The 15,653-nt window shown below is 37.9% G+C and overlaps 1 protein-coding gene across 8 annotated transcripts in view; it reads right to left on the reverse strand.

The window, feature by feature from the left end:
- Positions 1–15,653, reverse strand: part of mllt10 (MLLT10 histone lysine methyltransferase DOT1L cofactor) — a 55,772-nt gene that overhangs the window by 13,965 nt on the left and 26,154 nt on the right. For all 8 annotated transcript variants that reach the window (XM_026201001.1, XM_026201000.1, XM_026201002.1 and 5 more), the window contains 2 exons: positions 10,261–10,905; positions 3,247–3,419 (listed from right to left, as the gene is read on the reverse strand). In XM_026201001.1, the coding sequence (XP_026056786.1) occupies positions 3,247–3,419; positions 10,261–10,905 (818 nt within the window). The remainder of the gene's footprint in view (positions 1–3,246; positions 3,420–10,260; positions 10,906–15,653) is intronic.

Raw genomic sequence — 15,653 nt, forward strand, 5'->3', positions numbered from 1 at the left:
TAAAGCCAATGATGGCATTTTTCTCACAGTCCCATTCTGTTTATTTGACCACACATACTGCTCTGACTAGCTAATGCAAACACAATCGAAACACCCTGACGTTCATCCCTTAAGACCATATACTTAAGCAGCCAAGTCATAAATACCCTAAATGACTCAAAACACTGTCTTTCAAGAGCTGAAAAATGAGGTCTGAAGTGACTAACTTTACTTCTCACACTGACATGTTATGTACCGTTGTGGCCCTCACACGGCCTCCTCCATACTGATGATATACTGCTGCAATTATATAAATATTGCATTAGCACAAACCCGGGCACTTGCGAAGCAAATTCATTTGTTCTGTAGAAAGAAAAAAATCCTGTCATGAAGAAAAATACGAGTTACTTAATACATAAATAGCTGCAACCCAACGTTTACATCTGTGCCTTTTAGGAGTTAATTACTATTTGTGCCATGAACATGCTCAAACAGCATTTATCTTGATAAAACTGGAGCAAATTAACACGCAGTACAAAGATGATGAGTATAATTCTATTTAATTGGTTAATTTTGTGAGAGATGATATATAAAGAATACGTGTGAACTGAAAGCTCTGTGCGATTATAATCAGTACAATCTTTCTTCGCAGATGTTGCTTTTTTAAATAAAATCTAGGTATGGACTTTTTGCAGATATACAGTTCTGTTCAAATGTTTGGTGTTGGTAAGATTTGTAAATGCTCACAAAGACTGCATATATTAAATAAAAACAGAACTATTTTGAAATATTAAAATTTCAAATAATCTATTCCTGTGATAGCAAAGTTGAATTATCAGCAGTCCTTACTCCAGTCTTCAGTGTCACATGTTCCTTCAGGAATCATTCTAATATGCTGATTTAGTGCTCAAGAAAACCATTATTTTTCATTATCAATGTGTAAAATAGTTCTGTTGGAAATTGCAAAAAAAAAATTTCAGGATTCTTCAATGAACAGAAAATTTTTGTGAAGGTTGGGAATAATGTTGTGACAGTATCACCATGGGGGCGGGGGCGTTCCCTCTTTTTCTCACATTCCTTTGCTTTTAAATAGCATGTAAAAGCGGCATGCGCATTTTACTTTCACTTTCAAAGAGCGGCAATTTGGCGTAAAGCAATTGTTAGTTTTTTGTTTGTTTGAATTTTCCTCGCTTTCCTTCACTTTTAAATAGTTTAGCACCAAGCGCCAAGCCTAAAATTAATGGCAGTTATTTTAAACAAATGTCCCTTTTGACCAATTTAATGCAACCTTAAAAACCTGACCCTTAAATGTTTTAACTGCATCATATTTGCAAATGACTCTCTTAACCCCTTTGCGTGCAAACATCGCTGACGGCCCCAGTTTATTATTGTTTCACTTTCACAGCACATTAAACATCACTGTCTTACTTCATCTGGACAAACTGTGCATCAATGGAAAGTTTAAAGACTCAAGCTTCGATATTTGACCAATATTTTGATAAAACATTGTTGCAGTGACAGATATTTAGTGATTTATGTCAGGAGTGCAAAATAATAAATCCGTATTATGCCACATTTTGAATAGAAATTCACAACTCACTCATATTCAGTCACGTCAAGAGCGGTTTATTTGTGTTCACATAGACTCACTGAACAGCGTCAATAAGGATTTACAGACCAAAGATGCATATCTGCGGAGATATATGGATATATTTACTGATGTTTACTTCATATTTCTTCAGACAGAATCGTCATTTCTATTCATTTTCCACGGATTTACGCGATCAGATGATAAACAGCCTCTCCCAGCGATCTCTGTGTACGTGCAGTAGTCACAGCTCGTGCGGTGTGTGACTCAGACTCTGATTGGGTCTTTCAAACGTCAATCTTAGAGTTTCATATCTGGACACCGCCCCATCGTGTCACATGCTTCCTGCACACTTCCTGGTAGTTATCTGGCCAAAACAACACTGAAACACCTCTGTACACACAAAATATCCGAATAATAAACCCGCGATTACGATAGTAAAGCTTGGTATGAGAATTTCTTGAGATCTGGGGCGTTTTTATAAAAAAAATCGAAAATGTACATCGGAAATGCTAACTTGTGCAGCGATGAAAAAGGCTACAAATAACATATTTTTACAACAGTAAACGACCAAATTCCACCCCTGATCGCTAAAGGAAGTTATTATAAACACTCGATCGGGGTTTAAAGTGAGTTTTGAGTAAAAGTGTACTAATAATTTCATAAATTGTCAGATGTAGCTTGATGCTAACGTTAGCACCAATGCTACTAATAGCAGGTGCTTTTCTTCTTCATAATGCATTTTTGTCTCAATAATTCACGTAAGGTCGTAAGAAAATGTTTTGTTGTATTTTTATAGTAAGACTTTTGATAAATAAGGGCTAAATGCAAAGAGAGACTGAAGTGAGATCGCTGCTTTGTTGCTTTGTAAAGCCTGAAAAACCACAATCAAGGCTAATAAAGGTGGAATAAAAACAAAAGAATAATGATAAAAGAATAATGCAGATAATGTGTCATACTTGGTGGAGGTGTGAAAGAACCGTTTGGTGAGAACAATACAATCATGATTCGGGCAGTTTTCAACAGTGAAACATACACAAAGAGCACAGGAAAGTTTACATGTGAGATCTTACAGAGATGACAAGGGCCATAAATCAATCTGATTAGCCTTCTCTAAAAACACACATGACATGGCCTTAGAAAATATTTCATAAAATTCACAGTTTTACAGATTCGATTATGAAATTTTTTATGAAGTCTTGGAAGACTTGTGGCCTTAGCTACACTGTGTTTTCAAACTCATTTCCTACATCAACATTTTTTTAAATACATTTAAAACATATGTTTTTAATATTTTTATTTTTGTTTTTATGTTTGAGCTTATATATCTCTATTATCATAACAGTCTGAGTGATTCTGATTCCTGAACAGTAAACTTTAAAGTGTCAGCTTTGTGAACAAAGGTTGATTATGTATCTAGTCAGAAAGAATCATGAGCAGAAACCTTTTTATTTTGGGTATGTAATTTCGGTCTCCATGCCAAAAAAGGGGGGTTACTAGTAAGGGGTTAAAGTTGTTAAAATTTTAATTAAAACAAAAACACCACATACAAAAATTTAATTTAGTCTGGAGTCATTCATTTGCCCATTTTCACAAAACCAAACGGGTATTGAAATAATCAATCACATAAAGAGTGACCACTGAGCATGAATACATAATAAGGTCAATTAAACACTCACATGTGTGGAAGAGGTGCTGGTGAACGGGGCAGTCGGGGGCAAAGATGTGAGAGTTGACATGGAAGTGACCACTGACTGATGAGCAGGTAACTCGGAGTTGGATCCGGACAGAGACCCTCCAAACACAGCACTGGGTAATGGGCAGGCTACATCGCTACTGCTGGAGTACGAACCTGCAAAAAGACAGCAATTACAGTAAATGATTAAAGCAAAACAGCACACTTTCGATGATAATCACTTGGCCAAACAATCTCTTTTGATTCCCACCGAGTCAAAAAATAACATTGTCTTGTTTATCAGCAGGAGATCTGGCATAGTAACTGGGGGATGTGAAACAAATCAACGCAGGTTATGACCTGTAATCTCGTGGTAAAAGCAACGTTTTAATAGCTGTTAGGGCAACCTCTGTCCTCCAATATACCTTGACTGGTTATCCATCTATCTTTGCCGCTGCCCCTGAGATGAACTTTGTGGACTTTGAATGGCCTGTCTGACCAGGCCCTCATCACAGCAGACTTTGAGAGCGAGCACAAAGCATTTCGGAGTCCTCTCAACATGCACTCTGCACCGGCCTCCCAGTGACCCAGAAAACAGTTCCCTGAATCTGACGACTCACTATTTCTTCTGTAAAAATGAGCTGGGGAGGAGTGCGGCCCATTCATATTTATGTGCCGGTTCATGACATGCACGCTGTTTGTTGTTGCTGTTGTTTTATTGATTCCCCCCCCCCCTTTTCTCTCTCCCTCCTCCCCTGCCACCATCTCAAATAAACCCAGCTGATGGCCCAGGCTGACCCATTGCAGGAACGAGAGAGAGGCCCCCTTGCCACACAAAGGAATGAATGGCTTGGAGCAGTCTACATTCACTGGGGAAACAAGGAAACATTGTTGGGCGGAGAAGTACCACGTGAAGCATTTACAGTACCAAGCTCCAAACTCCACATAGGAAATATGTAATAGAAAAAGGAAAGCTTAGACATCGCTGTGTCACGGTTTTCCCATTTAATCCCAATTGGTTTTACATTTGGGAGATTTGTGAATACCAGCCGCTGACTCGGCTCATTAATGATTAGATTCATCTTTAAATCATCATGCTGATCTAGTAATCTGGTTAATAATTAACATTTCAGAAAAGGTCAACCAACGGAGCATTTGATTAGAGGTTACTAGACATGAGCGACCAAACAAAGCAAGGACAAAGATCCTGTTATCTGGTGCTGATCGAACGGGCCCGATCGATCCGGGCTTAACATCTCCTCCTGAACCCCCCCCCCTTATCAAATAAGAGGAAGGGAGGGGAAATTTCAAATTAGATTAGCCAGCATTTCAAGTCAAACCCCTGTCTCCTCTCTCAGCAGAAAATCCATGCGAGTTCAGAGGGAGGTTAATGACGAGGCTCAGAACCTGATAAGGATCTTCGGCACTTTCCTTACGGACGGAGAGAAGAAAGCAGGGACTGATTCAAGGTATTGTTGCACGCCAGCAGAACATATTTAGGCCTTTGACGTAGCAGATGTTTTTAATTTAAATGTATATCTTGAGCAGTGATCGATGTCTTGAAGTGTTTTGCGTTGGGTTACTAGCTTCAAGATATGTTCTATCACAAGCGAACAGACGGGCTTGACTTTTCTAATGCATGCCGACCGAAAGTGAAGATAAGTTACAGCACATGGCTGCAGTTAATGCAGCAGGCGCATGCTTTGCTCATCAATGTTTATTCGAATGAACAGGACGGCTGCATAGTTTCATCCAGAGTAATAAATCCAGTCTAAAAGGGATAGTTCACCCAAAAATGAAAATTCTGTCATTAGGGACCACTAATGGACACCGCGTAGTTCTAGGAACTAGTCAGCAGGGTCATTCCTAGAGAACCAATTTCTCCCTCGGGCCGTTTTCCTGGTAACAGGAACTCTGAAGCAGCCGACAGCGACGTCTTTTTTCACATCATTTATGGATGTCAATAACCAGATTGGAGGACGCCGTGATCAGAGCTGTTTTTGTAATGTGTCATGGGTTTCGTGATAACGGAGATGGAATGTAAACACAATTTAGGCGACTGAATGAGCATGAAAATCTGACTAAAATCTCCTATGACAACTTGCAGTGTTATCATTGAAGAACATAACACTGCAGACAACAGGTAAATGCATTTACCGCGGTTTCCCATGTTTGTGGAGAAAATATTTTTTCATGGTTTTTAAAAATGCCAGGTAGCTGGTGTTTTGTAATGGTTTTCCCAATCAGCGTACACATATGTCACTTGCCCTTTCACCAGTGGTGGTATGCAAGATATTTTATGTTCACATCAGGCAAGTGGACTCATTAAGGGGGTAAATTATGCAGTGTAGTCTTTATCCAGTCATAAAAACAAAATTCACAGTTTTACACAGAATGTCATGAAATTTGTCAAACTTTAAGTGTAATGATCTACTTTTAATTAATTTAAATCAAATCACGAAATGTATCTGTAAATATAAAGCCGCAAAAGTCGATTTAAATATGAATCCTGCATGTTCTGCGTGTCTCTGTTAATGAATGGCGCAGACAAGTGTTTCATTTATTACACACAGAAGCGCGCGCCTGATGCTTGCAGTGATTTCAGTGTCTGTCGTCTCACTAAATGAGGACAGAAACACATGAACAACGTCTCCAGAACTGCTCTGAGAGTCACTTCATGATCATTTTACCATTTGATTTGAGTAAAACTAGTGTCATTTCATAAAATCCATAAAGCTACTTTAAGAAAAATAAATAAAGTTGTTTATACATTCAAATAATCAGACATGCTAAAACACAGAATTAGGTAACAATAAAAAATAAATATATTTAAAAAAAAAAAAAAAAAAAGAAAAAAAAAAAACATAGGGCCTTAAACTTGTCATTTTTTGTTAAACCTTTAATTGATTTAAAAATTTATGTTTCATGATTTTTATTTATTAGACACGATTTTTAATTGATAAAATTAAATTTTACTATTAAAAAAGGCATTGAGAAAAATTTAAACGGAAAAAAATGCAATACAGAACAAAAAAAAAAAAAAAATTTGTGGAAAAAAATTACATCAAATGGATTTCATAGGGCCCTAATTATCCCTCAGCCTTGATGTGTCCTCCAGTTTGGGAACCACTGCTTTATTTTTTTTAAACGGATACATTAATCGTGTTTATTATATATATGGGATAAGTGTCTCGTCACAACCCAACTAATTTAGTTTCTCCAAACGTTCCCAGAACTGTAAGCCCCTATCATTTGTGTTGGGTTGTTCCAAACCTGTGCGACTTTAGTCTGTGAAACATAAAAGCTGTTCTGAAATGTTTTGAGTCCATATAATGAAAGACAATGGGGTCCAAATGTTGACCCACATTTTTAGAGCGCTACAGTATGTTTACATTCAAAAACAAAACCAAAAAGCAGCTCCAAAACGACACTAGATGCTGAAAGTCAGAGCAAGCCTGCAGATATCGGGCAGTCGGAGTTGACATTTCACAGAAACATTTGTCATGAATCTCCTAGCAACAAGGCACATGTTTCTACGCGAGTATGTTGTGTTTGGAATAACTTCAAACAAAGTCTGGAAGTGTGCAATCGTCAGTCATTTTGTGTATAATGCCCAGTTTTCTTCTGCAACCCTAGTGTTTTCAAATCTGTTTAGTATTTAAATGTTGTACAGGAGCATTCCAGCCTTTACAGTACATTGCGCTCATCTGTCTCATCAACCTTTTCTTTCTAATTTCAGTTGGAAACCAATAAGAATCGTTTCCTGCTCTCTCCAAATAACACCCTATAAAGTCCTACACACGGCTGGAGCTGAGATGGATGTTTGCATTTAATAATAGCCTCCCTCTGATAATCCAGCCATCCAAAAAAAAAAGAGCTGGGAACCGTTGAGGGAGGGTGAGACAGATAAATGAGGTGGAGCACTCTACTGTAGCCCTGCATTAGCCATGGCTAAATATTTACAGTCCAGCCAAAGGCCAGGAACAGGTGAGGGCAGGGACGGCTGGGAGAACAAGTCCCAAACAAACACAAAAAACCCATATGGCCTTGAGAGAACGGACAGGGTGATAGTGAGATGATACATAGTAGGGAATGACAGAGAATAAGGTACAGCAGAGTTTTCCAGTTCTGATCAGATAGAAAGGAACTACAAAACAGCCTGATGGTTGCCAAGTAACAGGGAAGCACCATAGATAAGGTCCCTTTAACAGTATAGCTGCCATGCATACGTGGAGCACTTATGTCAATGGTGAGATTTAGCAGGTGAGAGAGAGGAAGTGCCTGCAAATGAGTGAGAGAGAATGGTGTGAACATGTATTTAGGTGTTCTGGCTCCAGCTCAGTGAGCGGGAAGGCCAGTAGGGGTCAGGGCATTTCTACACACTATCTCAAGCCACCTCACTCTAGATCCCGAGAGAAGACAATGTCAGGGAGGAACAAATACAAAATTTGAACTAATTGCCTGTTACAGGCTCCTTCCCTCCTCCAGCTCCCTCGGGCTCAACAGGTTAATGTGCATCTCTATGGAGATTCAGCGGGCCACTCTAAGCTCTCAATCAGGTAGGAATGAGGAAGCACTTTAGAGAGCACCTCCATCCACTTTTACCCTAATGAGCTTCAGCACCGACCAAAACAACATCATGCTGGTTCCCAGGCTTCTCTTCGAGAAAAGTGGACCTCAAATGGATTCCTTTTTCTTTTTTTAAATAAACAGAGATGGAACCAATTGCGATTCAGGGAAAGATTAAGATGAAATACATGAATTGGACTGAATGCGATATTGAAAAGACCCTCCATGTGTAGTTCCTGAAAAAGAATTAACGCAGCCAATTTATAATAACCTATGTTTATAGGTAAGAGTCCATGAGAAAAGAAAAAGCTGGGAAATATTAGGAGAGAACTTTTAGATTAATGAGTATGTTCATGTCCATCAGTCATGGTAGACGTCATAAGCAATTAGAAAGGAATGAAAATTGGTTTGTGGAAGATAGAAAAATACAACAACAGCATGGGGAACAAAGGACCTCAAAGTCAACAAGAAATGTTTACAACCCTTTTTACATCTGTACTATGATGCATTTCAGAATGAAATGAACTTGACTGGATCAGATAAAGCAGTCTCAATATGGCAGATGGTTAATAAAACAAGAAAGGTTGGTGACGTCAGCTGAAAGTAACTTAAAAGCAAGGATGAAAACATGTTTTCTTTGGAATAAAGCATATTAAGGATGCACATCAAAGCAGTACCAAATTGGTTAGTGTTATTAGTAAATAGCTTTTTCTTTTCAGTTGACATGTACATGAGGTTGGCTGATATATTGGTCGGCCAATATATCGGGCCGATATTTGCCATTTTTTTATATATCGGCATCGGCCAATATCTGTGTTTAGTAGGCACGTCGGCGGGCAGCCCCGTGTTATTGGTGCGGTGGAAAGTGCTACCGCTGCATGTGAAGGACCCCAAGCCAAAACTTTGGAAGATTCAACAACAGTCCTGGGAGATAAAGGTAGTCAGAAAATTTCACTCTGTAAATGTGGTGGAGAAGTTGGCAGCTCTCACAAACACTGTAGCGTGATTGAGGGCTACGTTACTCTGCCCCGCTCACAGACAGCACCGCGCTCGGAGAGACAGCTGTCCTGGAGCTGCCCAGAATGGTGAATGACAATTGTTCGGAAGCATGGTTTGATGCAGACAATAGCCAGGTTTCCATCCAACTCATTTGCATTTAGGGATGTAAATATTCGATAATATCCATGATTGATCGTCGTTTAAATTAACGATCAATTAATAACTTTAATCCTGAAAAATGCGTCTGAAGCCGTATTATTATTAAGTGCAAATACCACCGTTTTAGTCCGTATAAAATGCTAGTAGCAGGACTATGAAATAAATAGATGTGATTATGATCATTTCATAAAATGAAGAGAGTGCGCCATACGTTTGAGATCATTTTACTTTGTTGACTGTTTCCTGTCAAGGAGACCGCTGAAGTACTTCTTTAAATGGTTTTGTGGTGCTCGTTGTTGTATTTTAAAACGCAATTGTAATTTTTCAAATGACAGTATTAAATATGATATGATAGTATTAAAATTTACATTTTCCTAAACGTAACTGTGGCGCTCGTGGCTGTGCTGTGCAGTCAGTGAACAGCTTTTTTCACATCAAACATTTTATGCAAGTATTATGACCAGTACTTTATTTGATCATGTTCTGCAAAATGTACGATTTAGAATTTTTGCGTTACGCTAGGCCTATGTTTAAAAAAAAAAAAATAATCAAGCATTTACAGTGCAGATCGTGACAGTGCATGAGTGCATGCATACGAGGACGAGCGAATTCAGGTTTGACTAGATGTATTTGGAGGTTATTGCTCATGTCTCGTTCTGCACATATCCAAATGGTTCCATATTCGCAATGTATCTGAATGTTAAACTATAATTTTTTTTATTTTTTCTTAATGTAAAATGGACGGAAAAGATCATCCTCTTTACATGAGCAAAAATGTCTCCGGCATAACAGCAGAGTGGACCGGTATACTACGGTCTATTTAAACTGACCAGTGTAACCTTTTATATGTTTGCTTGATTGTACTTTATTTTAATAATGAACAGATTTCGATGTAAGTTTGAAATTAGAATGCACTTTAGATGTTCTGTGTCATTTATACCAAACACAAATGTTGCTGGTTGCTGGTGTGTTTGCAGCACTACTATTTATTTTTTATACATTTCATTTAAATATATTTTTCAGTTTAATTGATTTTTATTTATAAAATTGTATTTATTTTATTTAAATGTGTATTTAAGTTTACATTTATGTTCGAACAAACTTGAAAAACTCTGCTTGATAAATGCTCTAAAACTTTTATGTAAATGATTTCCTGTCTATAACAGGAAATTATAAATTGTTATTAGCGAGGATTTTGTTTTATGTGAATCACAAAATAAAAAAAGGGGTACTTTTTAATTTTATGTTGACTTTAAGAAAGTAGATCATAGCAAAACAAAAGTCTGCTCACCTGGTCCAGCAGGTGAGGAGCTGACAGTCATACCCTGTAAGCTTCCATTCCTGAGGAGGGATGGGGACTTCTGAATCCCCAGACTGCTGCTCCCAGCACCCACTGCTCCCACACCTGCAGTACTGCTGACTGCACTCCCACGGCAGGACATAGTGCTCATGGAGGACGGTGAGGGAGAAGTGGACGAGGGCATTGTGGAGCCGTGCTCTCCCGTATCAGTGGTTTTACTGTCCTGGGTAGTGAAGCACGGTCCATACCGGTTCCTCCAGTTCCCTCTCTTCTTCTTCTTCACGCCGTCTTCACCAGTAGATGAAGAGGATGTTGCAGATGAAGAGGACGAAGAGGGCTGGGGTCGTTTGTAGCCTGCTGAGGCCAGGCCTCCCAGCTCGCCAGCCGGGTGACAGTTTTCGTAATGCTTGCTTGAGCTTTGGGGGAGGGACATCATGCCAAAGGTGTTCAGAGCCACCATGCCTTCAGAGGCTGTGCTTTCTACACCACCCTTCATGTGGCAACGGCTAAAGGATGGAGGCGTGTACGAGTCGCCAGCCCTTAGGCTGGGATCAGAGAAGCTGAGGAAATCAGATGTGGGCTGGACCACAGACCCACTAGTGGCTGATTTACTGCTGCTGCTGCCTAATAAAAGACCTGCAAGAGAAAAAGGAAGACAAAGATGAAAGCACACCTTAATATCACAACCACATTAACAAAGAGACTACATAAACCACCAGAGGGTTCATAAAACTAAGACCTTTTGCAGCCACAATTTTGTAAAGACACACAAACACAGCACAGCTGGAGTGCAAAACTGGACATCAGCACTACAATCATCTTTACTAAGAGCTTGTAACACTGTGGCACATAAACCAATCAATTTTAGAGCAAAATAGTTCAAAACTTCTGTGTGTATATATACACATTATTATTATTATTTTTATTTTAAATGTGACATTCATGAAATTGCAAAGCTTTTCAGTCATTACTCCAGTAAAATAAACATTTCTTATTATTACAAATGGTTAAAAAACACCTGTGAATAAATTTTTTGGGAAATCCATGATACATATTTTCTCAAGATTCTTTAATAACTAGAAAGATTAGCATTCTTTTTTATATTAAAAATTCAATTTGATGAATCCTTGCTGAATATTAGTATTAATTTCAATGCTGTCAAGTGATTAAAGTGATTTCACTTTTCACGGATCTGTTAATTCAAAAATAGAATGACTTGAAAATAACATTTCAGATATGTACTATTACATGTAAGGTGTAAGAAAATATGTTACTCGCATGAAATGAAACATATACTTCAGCCGAAAATGCTACAGAAATGTTTTTCCAGAAACATGTATACAAAAAAAATTAAGAACTCAGCACGTTTTAAGAAGATTCTCCTTTCCTTATCAGGGACCCTCTTATTTATCATTGAAAATGAATACAATTTCAAATTATTCCATGATTAAAAAAAGAAAAAGAAAAATGTCTTGCTTAAATCTCTACAAAACAAGAAAATAATCTACAGAACCTGAAATCGAGCAATACCATCATCTTCCACTCCAAGGCTAGCCAGTCGAACTCGCAGGAAGCCAAAAAATTAGGTAGGCTATCTAGGCAGGCAAAAAGGGTGACCCAGATCTAGGTGTTCATTTGGGCCTTCCCCTCAGGCAAGGACTCGTCCTTTAACCAAAGCCGGAGAAACAACTCCGACATGCCTGTTTTTACAGCTGTGGCAGGAGGCTGCAGAAGCTTTACTTCCCAATTTTACTACACAGTCGATCCCTTGAGCCTCCCGCTAATATTAAAACATGCAGAGCTTGCATGCCAGTTAACACGTCTCGAAGATAAAGCAATGTCAAACAAACAGCTGCCAAAACCAATAGATAACTAGCAGCATTCTATATTCTTTCCAAAACACATCCAGGAAGTTCTGCTATATCTTCTCGCTGGATCCTAGATTAAACAATGCAATAAATTTCCTGCCATTTCTCTCTGAAGACAAGCAAAAAATGTGTGAAAAAGAGCAAAATATATAGATGTTTGGCCTGAATCAATGAGAGGAGCTTTAATTACATTATTATGATGTTAAATTCAGACACAAAAATATTAAGTTACCGCTAAGAGTTTAAAAGGTACACAATTAAATTTAATAGGACAGGATAAAAATGGTTTTATACAACGTAGGCAAGGATTTCACAATGTTCAAAGAGTCCCAGATATTCTTTATGAACCGAACTGTGAACGAGATACTGCTCTACTATCATTGGACGCTGAAAAGTTGAATGGATCATTTGTTTGATTTATTGGTCAGATTTGGTTTGGATGAAAGCTACTGTAGATGGGTTGGATTACTTAGTAGTGCTACAGCAGAAGTGCTTACAAATAATATTGTCTAAACCATTTAGAGTATCACGAGAGTTTAGACAAGGTTCTCCCTCTTTCTCCTCTTCTTTTTGCAATCTCCATCCAGTCTTTGCAACAGCAGTAAAAAATTGGAAGCAAAAAGGCATTAAGATTGGACAGATTTGCGTAAATTTGCTTTATTTGCTGATGTTGTCATTCTTTTCCTAAAGCATCTGGATACATCAATACCTGCTTTATTAGAAATATTTCTGGATACAAAATTAAACATTCTAAAAGTTCTATTTAATATCTAAATGAGATTGAAAGACAACAACCTAGTAATTTAGTAGCAACCTTTTTAAACATAGTTTACCATTTTACATACTTGGTTATAAAATTGTACCAAAACTAGGAGATGTTGTGCAAGTAAATTATGATCCACTTGAAACGCGTTAGTAGCTCTATAGAAAGATGGATGTTCTTACCCAGATCTTTTATTGGTTGAATAAATATTTTGAAAATAAATATTTTGGCAAAATGTTTATATTTACTCCAGAACATTACTCTGCCTCCACCTAAACCTCTATTTCAATTACTTAAGAAAAAAAAAATCTATAAATTTATTTGGAATAACAGATGTTCCAGACTATATTTGACACATGATAGAGGAGGTCTTCAGTGTCCTCATTTTCATTGGTATTATTGAGATGTCCAACAATTGTGTTTTATTTTTTATCTCAGGACTGCCAGTCTTGGGTGGATATGGTATCAGCTGCCATTAATTCTGGCCTGCCTTTGAATATGTTTATATACATTAAAATTGAAAGATCTTAACAAAATGTTTCCAATCCTATTGTTATTAATATGAAAAAATATTTTAGGTGCCTTCTATCCTTTATCCTGTTTTAGTCCCATTTGGGGCAATGGAAAATTTAAACCAGGCAGATTAGACGCAGGTTTCAAGATTTGGCCTGACAAGGCCATTCGAACGATATCAGATATACATGTTAACAATACTCTTAAGTCATTTGAGAAAATCTCTTTAAGGGGGGGGGGGGATGCTATTTCCTGCATACTGAGTTTTTTAAACTGTTAAAGAGTTGGATTCCCATGCTAAACATGGACAAAGTTTCAAAAATTAATTTGTACATTTGCAGGAGTATTGCTGTTCCAAAAATACTCCTTCCGGTTTGTCACAAGTTTCGGAAAGTTTTTTTCGAGTATGGCTCTGTGTGACGTTAGATGGAGCGGCATTTCCTTATATGGGTCCTAAGGCACTTCTCCCGGAAGAGCGTGCGCTCCCGTATAGCAGAGCACTGAGAGCACAGACATTCACTGATCAGAGCGAGAGCGTCGCGAAATGTCACAAAAGGAGTGTGTTTTTGGTTGCCAGGGCAAGACAACCCTGCACAGATTACCCCCCCCCCCCCCCAAAAAAAAACAGCATTAAGGGACTAGTGGATGGAGTTTATTTTTACAGAGCATCAACGGAGTTGTGCAAGTGTTTTTGTTTGTTCCCTGCATTTCGAAGATGCTTGTTTTACAAACAAGGCCCAGTTTGACGACGGATTTGCACATCGTTTATTTCTTAAGGATAATGCAATCCCAACGAAAAAGGGTCACGATCGTGTGTTGGAACCGCAGGCGGTGAGTAAAACTGCTTCAAATATCTCTGTGTTGTTAACTTAGCTATCGGCGCGTAAGCACATCAAGTAAACAACATGCGATGTTGTCATCAAGCTGCACTTTCCACATGTACAGCTTAAAAAAAAAAGACGACATAAAGTGGAACTTAGTCATTTTCCAAAACCGCTAAGCAAATATATACAGTTCCAGTACATACTACATAGAGACGTCGTTGCTGATGCTGCTCTTGTTAAATTTCAGCCTCTGGATCTGATTCTGGATCATAAATATACGCTGAATCCGACTGTTAGCCATGGTTAGTTTTGGATGTTTTTTTTCCTCACGGTAATGTCACAGCTTCCAGACGCTCTCAACGCAAAAGCTTACTCGCGTTCGTGATTCTTTAGCTCCGCCCACACGTCACACCTCCAGCCGGTCGTGTTTTTCCGGGAAAAATCGGTACAGACTATCTTTCTCTTATGAATATAATAAAACTAAAGACTTTTTGGAGTTATAAAGGATGCAGTAATACTCTATAGGTACTCAAGATTAACAGGATATTGAGTGAAAACGAGCATTTCACCCCCCCTTTAAGTAATTACAACAAATAAGAAATGTTATCTTCAAATCACAAAATAGTTCCCTCTTTGTATATGCCATCATTGTCTATTTTGGAAAAAGAAGTGACAAGAAACTGTTTTAGTAAATGTTTAATTTCTTCGTTATATAATATAATGGTGTCAGGATCAAAGGACACTTCGAACGATCAATCGGAAGATTGGAGATTGGATTTTAAGGTTTATATTATGATGGGAGGATTGGATGGAAGCATGCGAGGAAGCTCAATCACTAACAATGAACACACAATGGAAATTGCTACAATATAAGTGGTTGATGAGGATTTACTTAACTCCAGTTGTCCTGCATATAACACAATGAAAATATTTCACTAGCTTAAGATGTGGAACACTATATCACCGTATATGGGAGAGTGGAGTAAGAATTTTTGGAAAGATGTGAAAGTAATTATAGAAAAGATCCTTGATGTTAACATACCACTGTGATCTTTTTTTTTCCATTTATTTCCTAAGGAGATCAGGTAAAAAAAAAGACGAAGTATACATTTATAAATATATGAATTCTTCAAGCGAAACTTACTTTAAAGCATTACTTTAAAATGGAAAAGTATATGCGCACCAAAACAGGACATGGCTAGAAGGAATGGTAACAAATATGTTAAAGGAAAAGACAAATTGTATATTAAGATATAAATACAAAATTTTTGATGGAGTTTTGGGACATTTTTCAAATTGTTTTTAAAATGTGATGAAGTTGGAAATGTGTTGATAGAAGACAAAAAAGGGGTGATAATATTCTATATAATGTAAAATACTGAGAAGTGTGTGTTTTCTCAGTTGCGTGGAAATTTA

The sequence above is a fragment of the Carassius auratus genome, chromosome 24 (genome assembly GCF_003368295.1).
Source record: "Carassius auratus strain Wakin chromosome 24, ASM336829v1, whole genome shotgun sequence".
Lineage (NCBI taxonomy): Eukaryota > Metazoa > Chordata > Actinopteri > Cypriniformes > Cyprinidae > Carassius > Carassius auratus.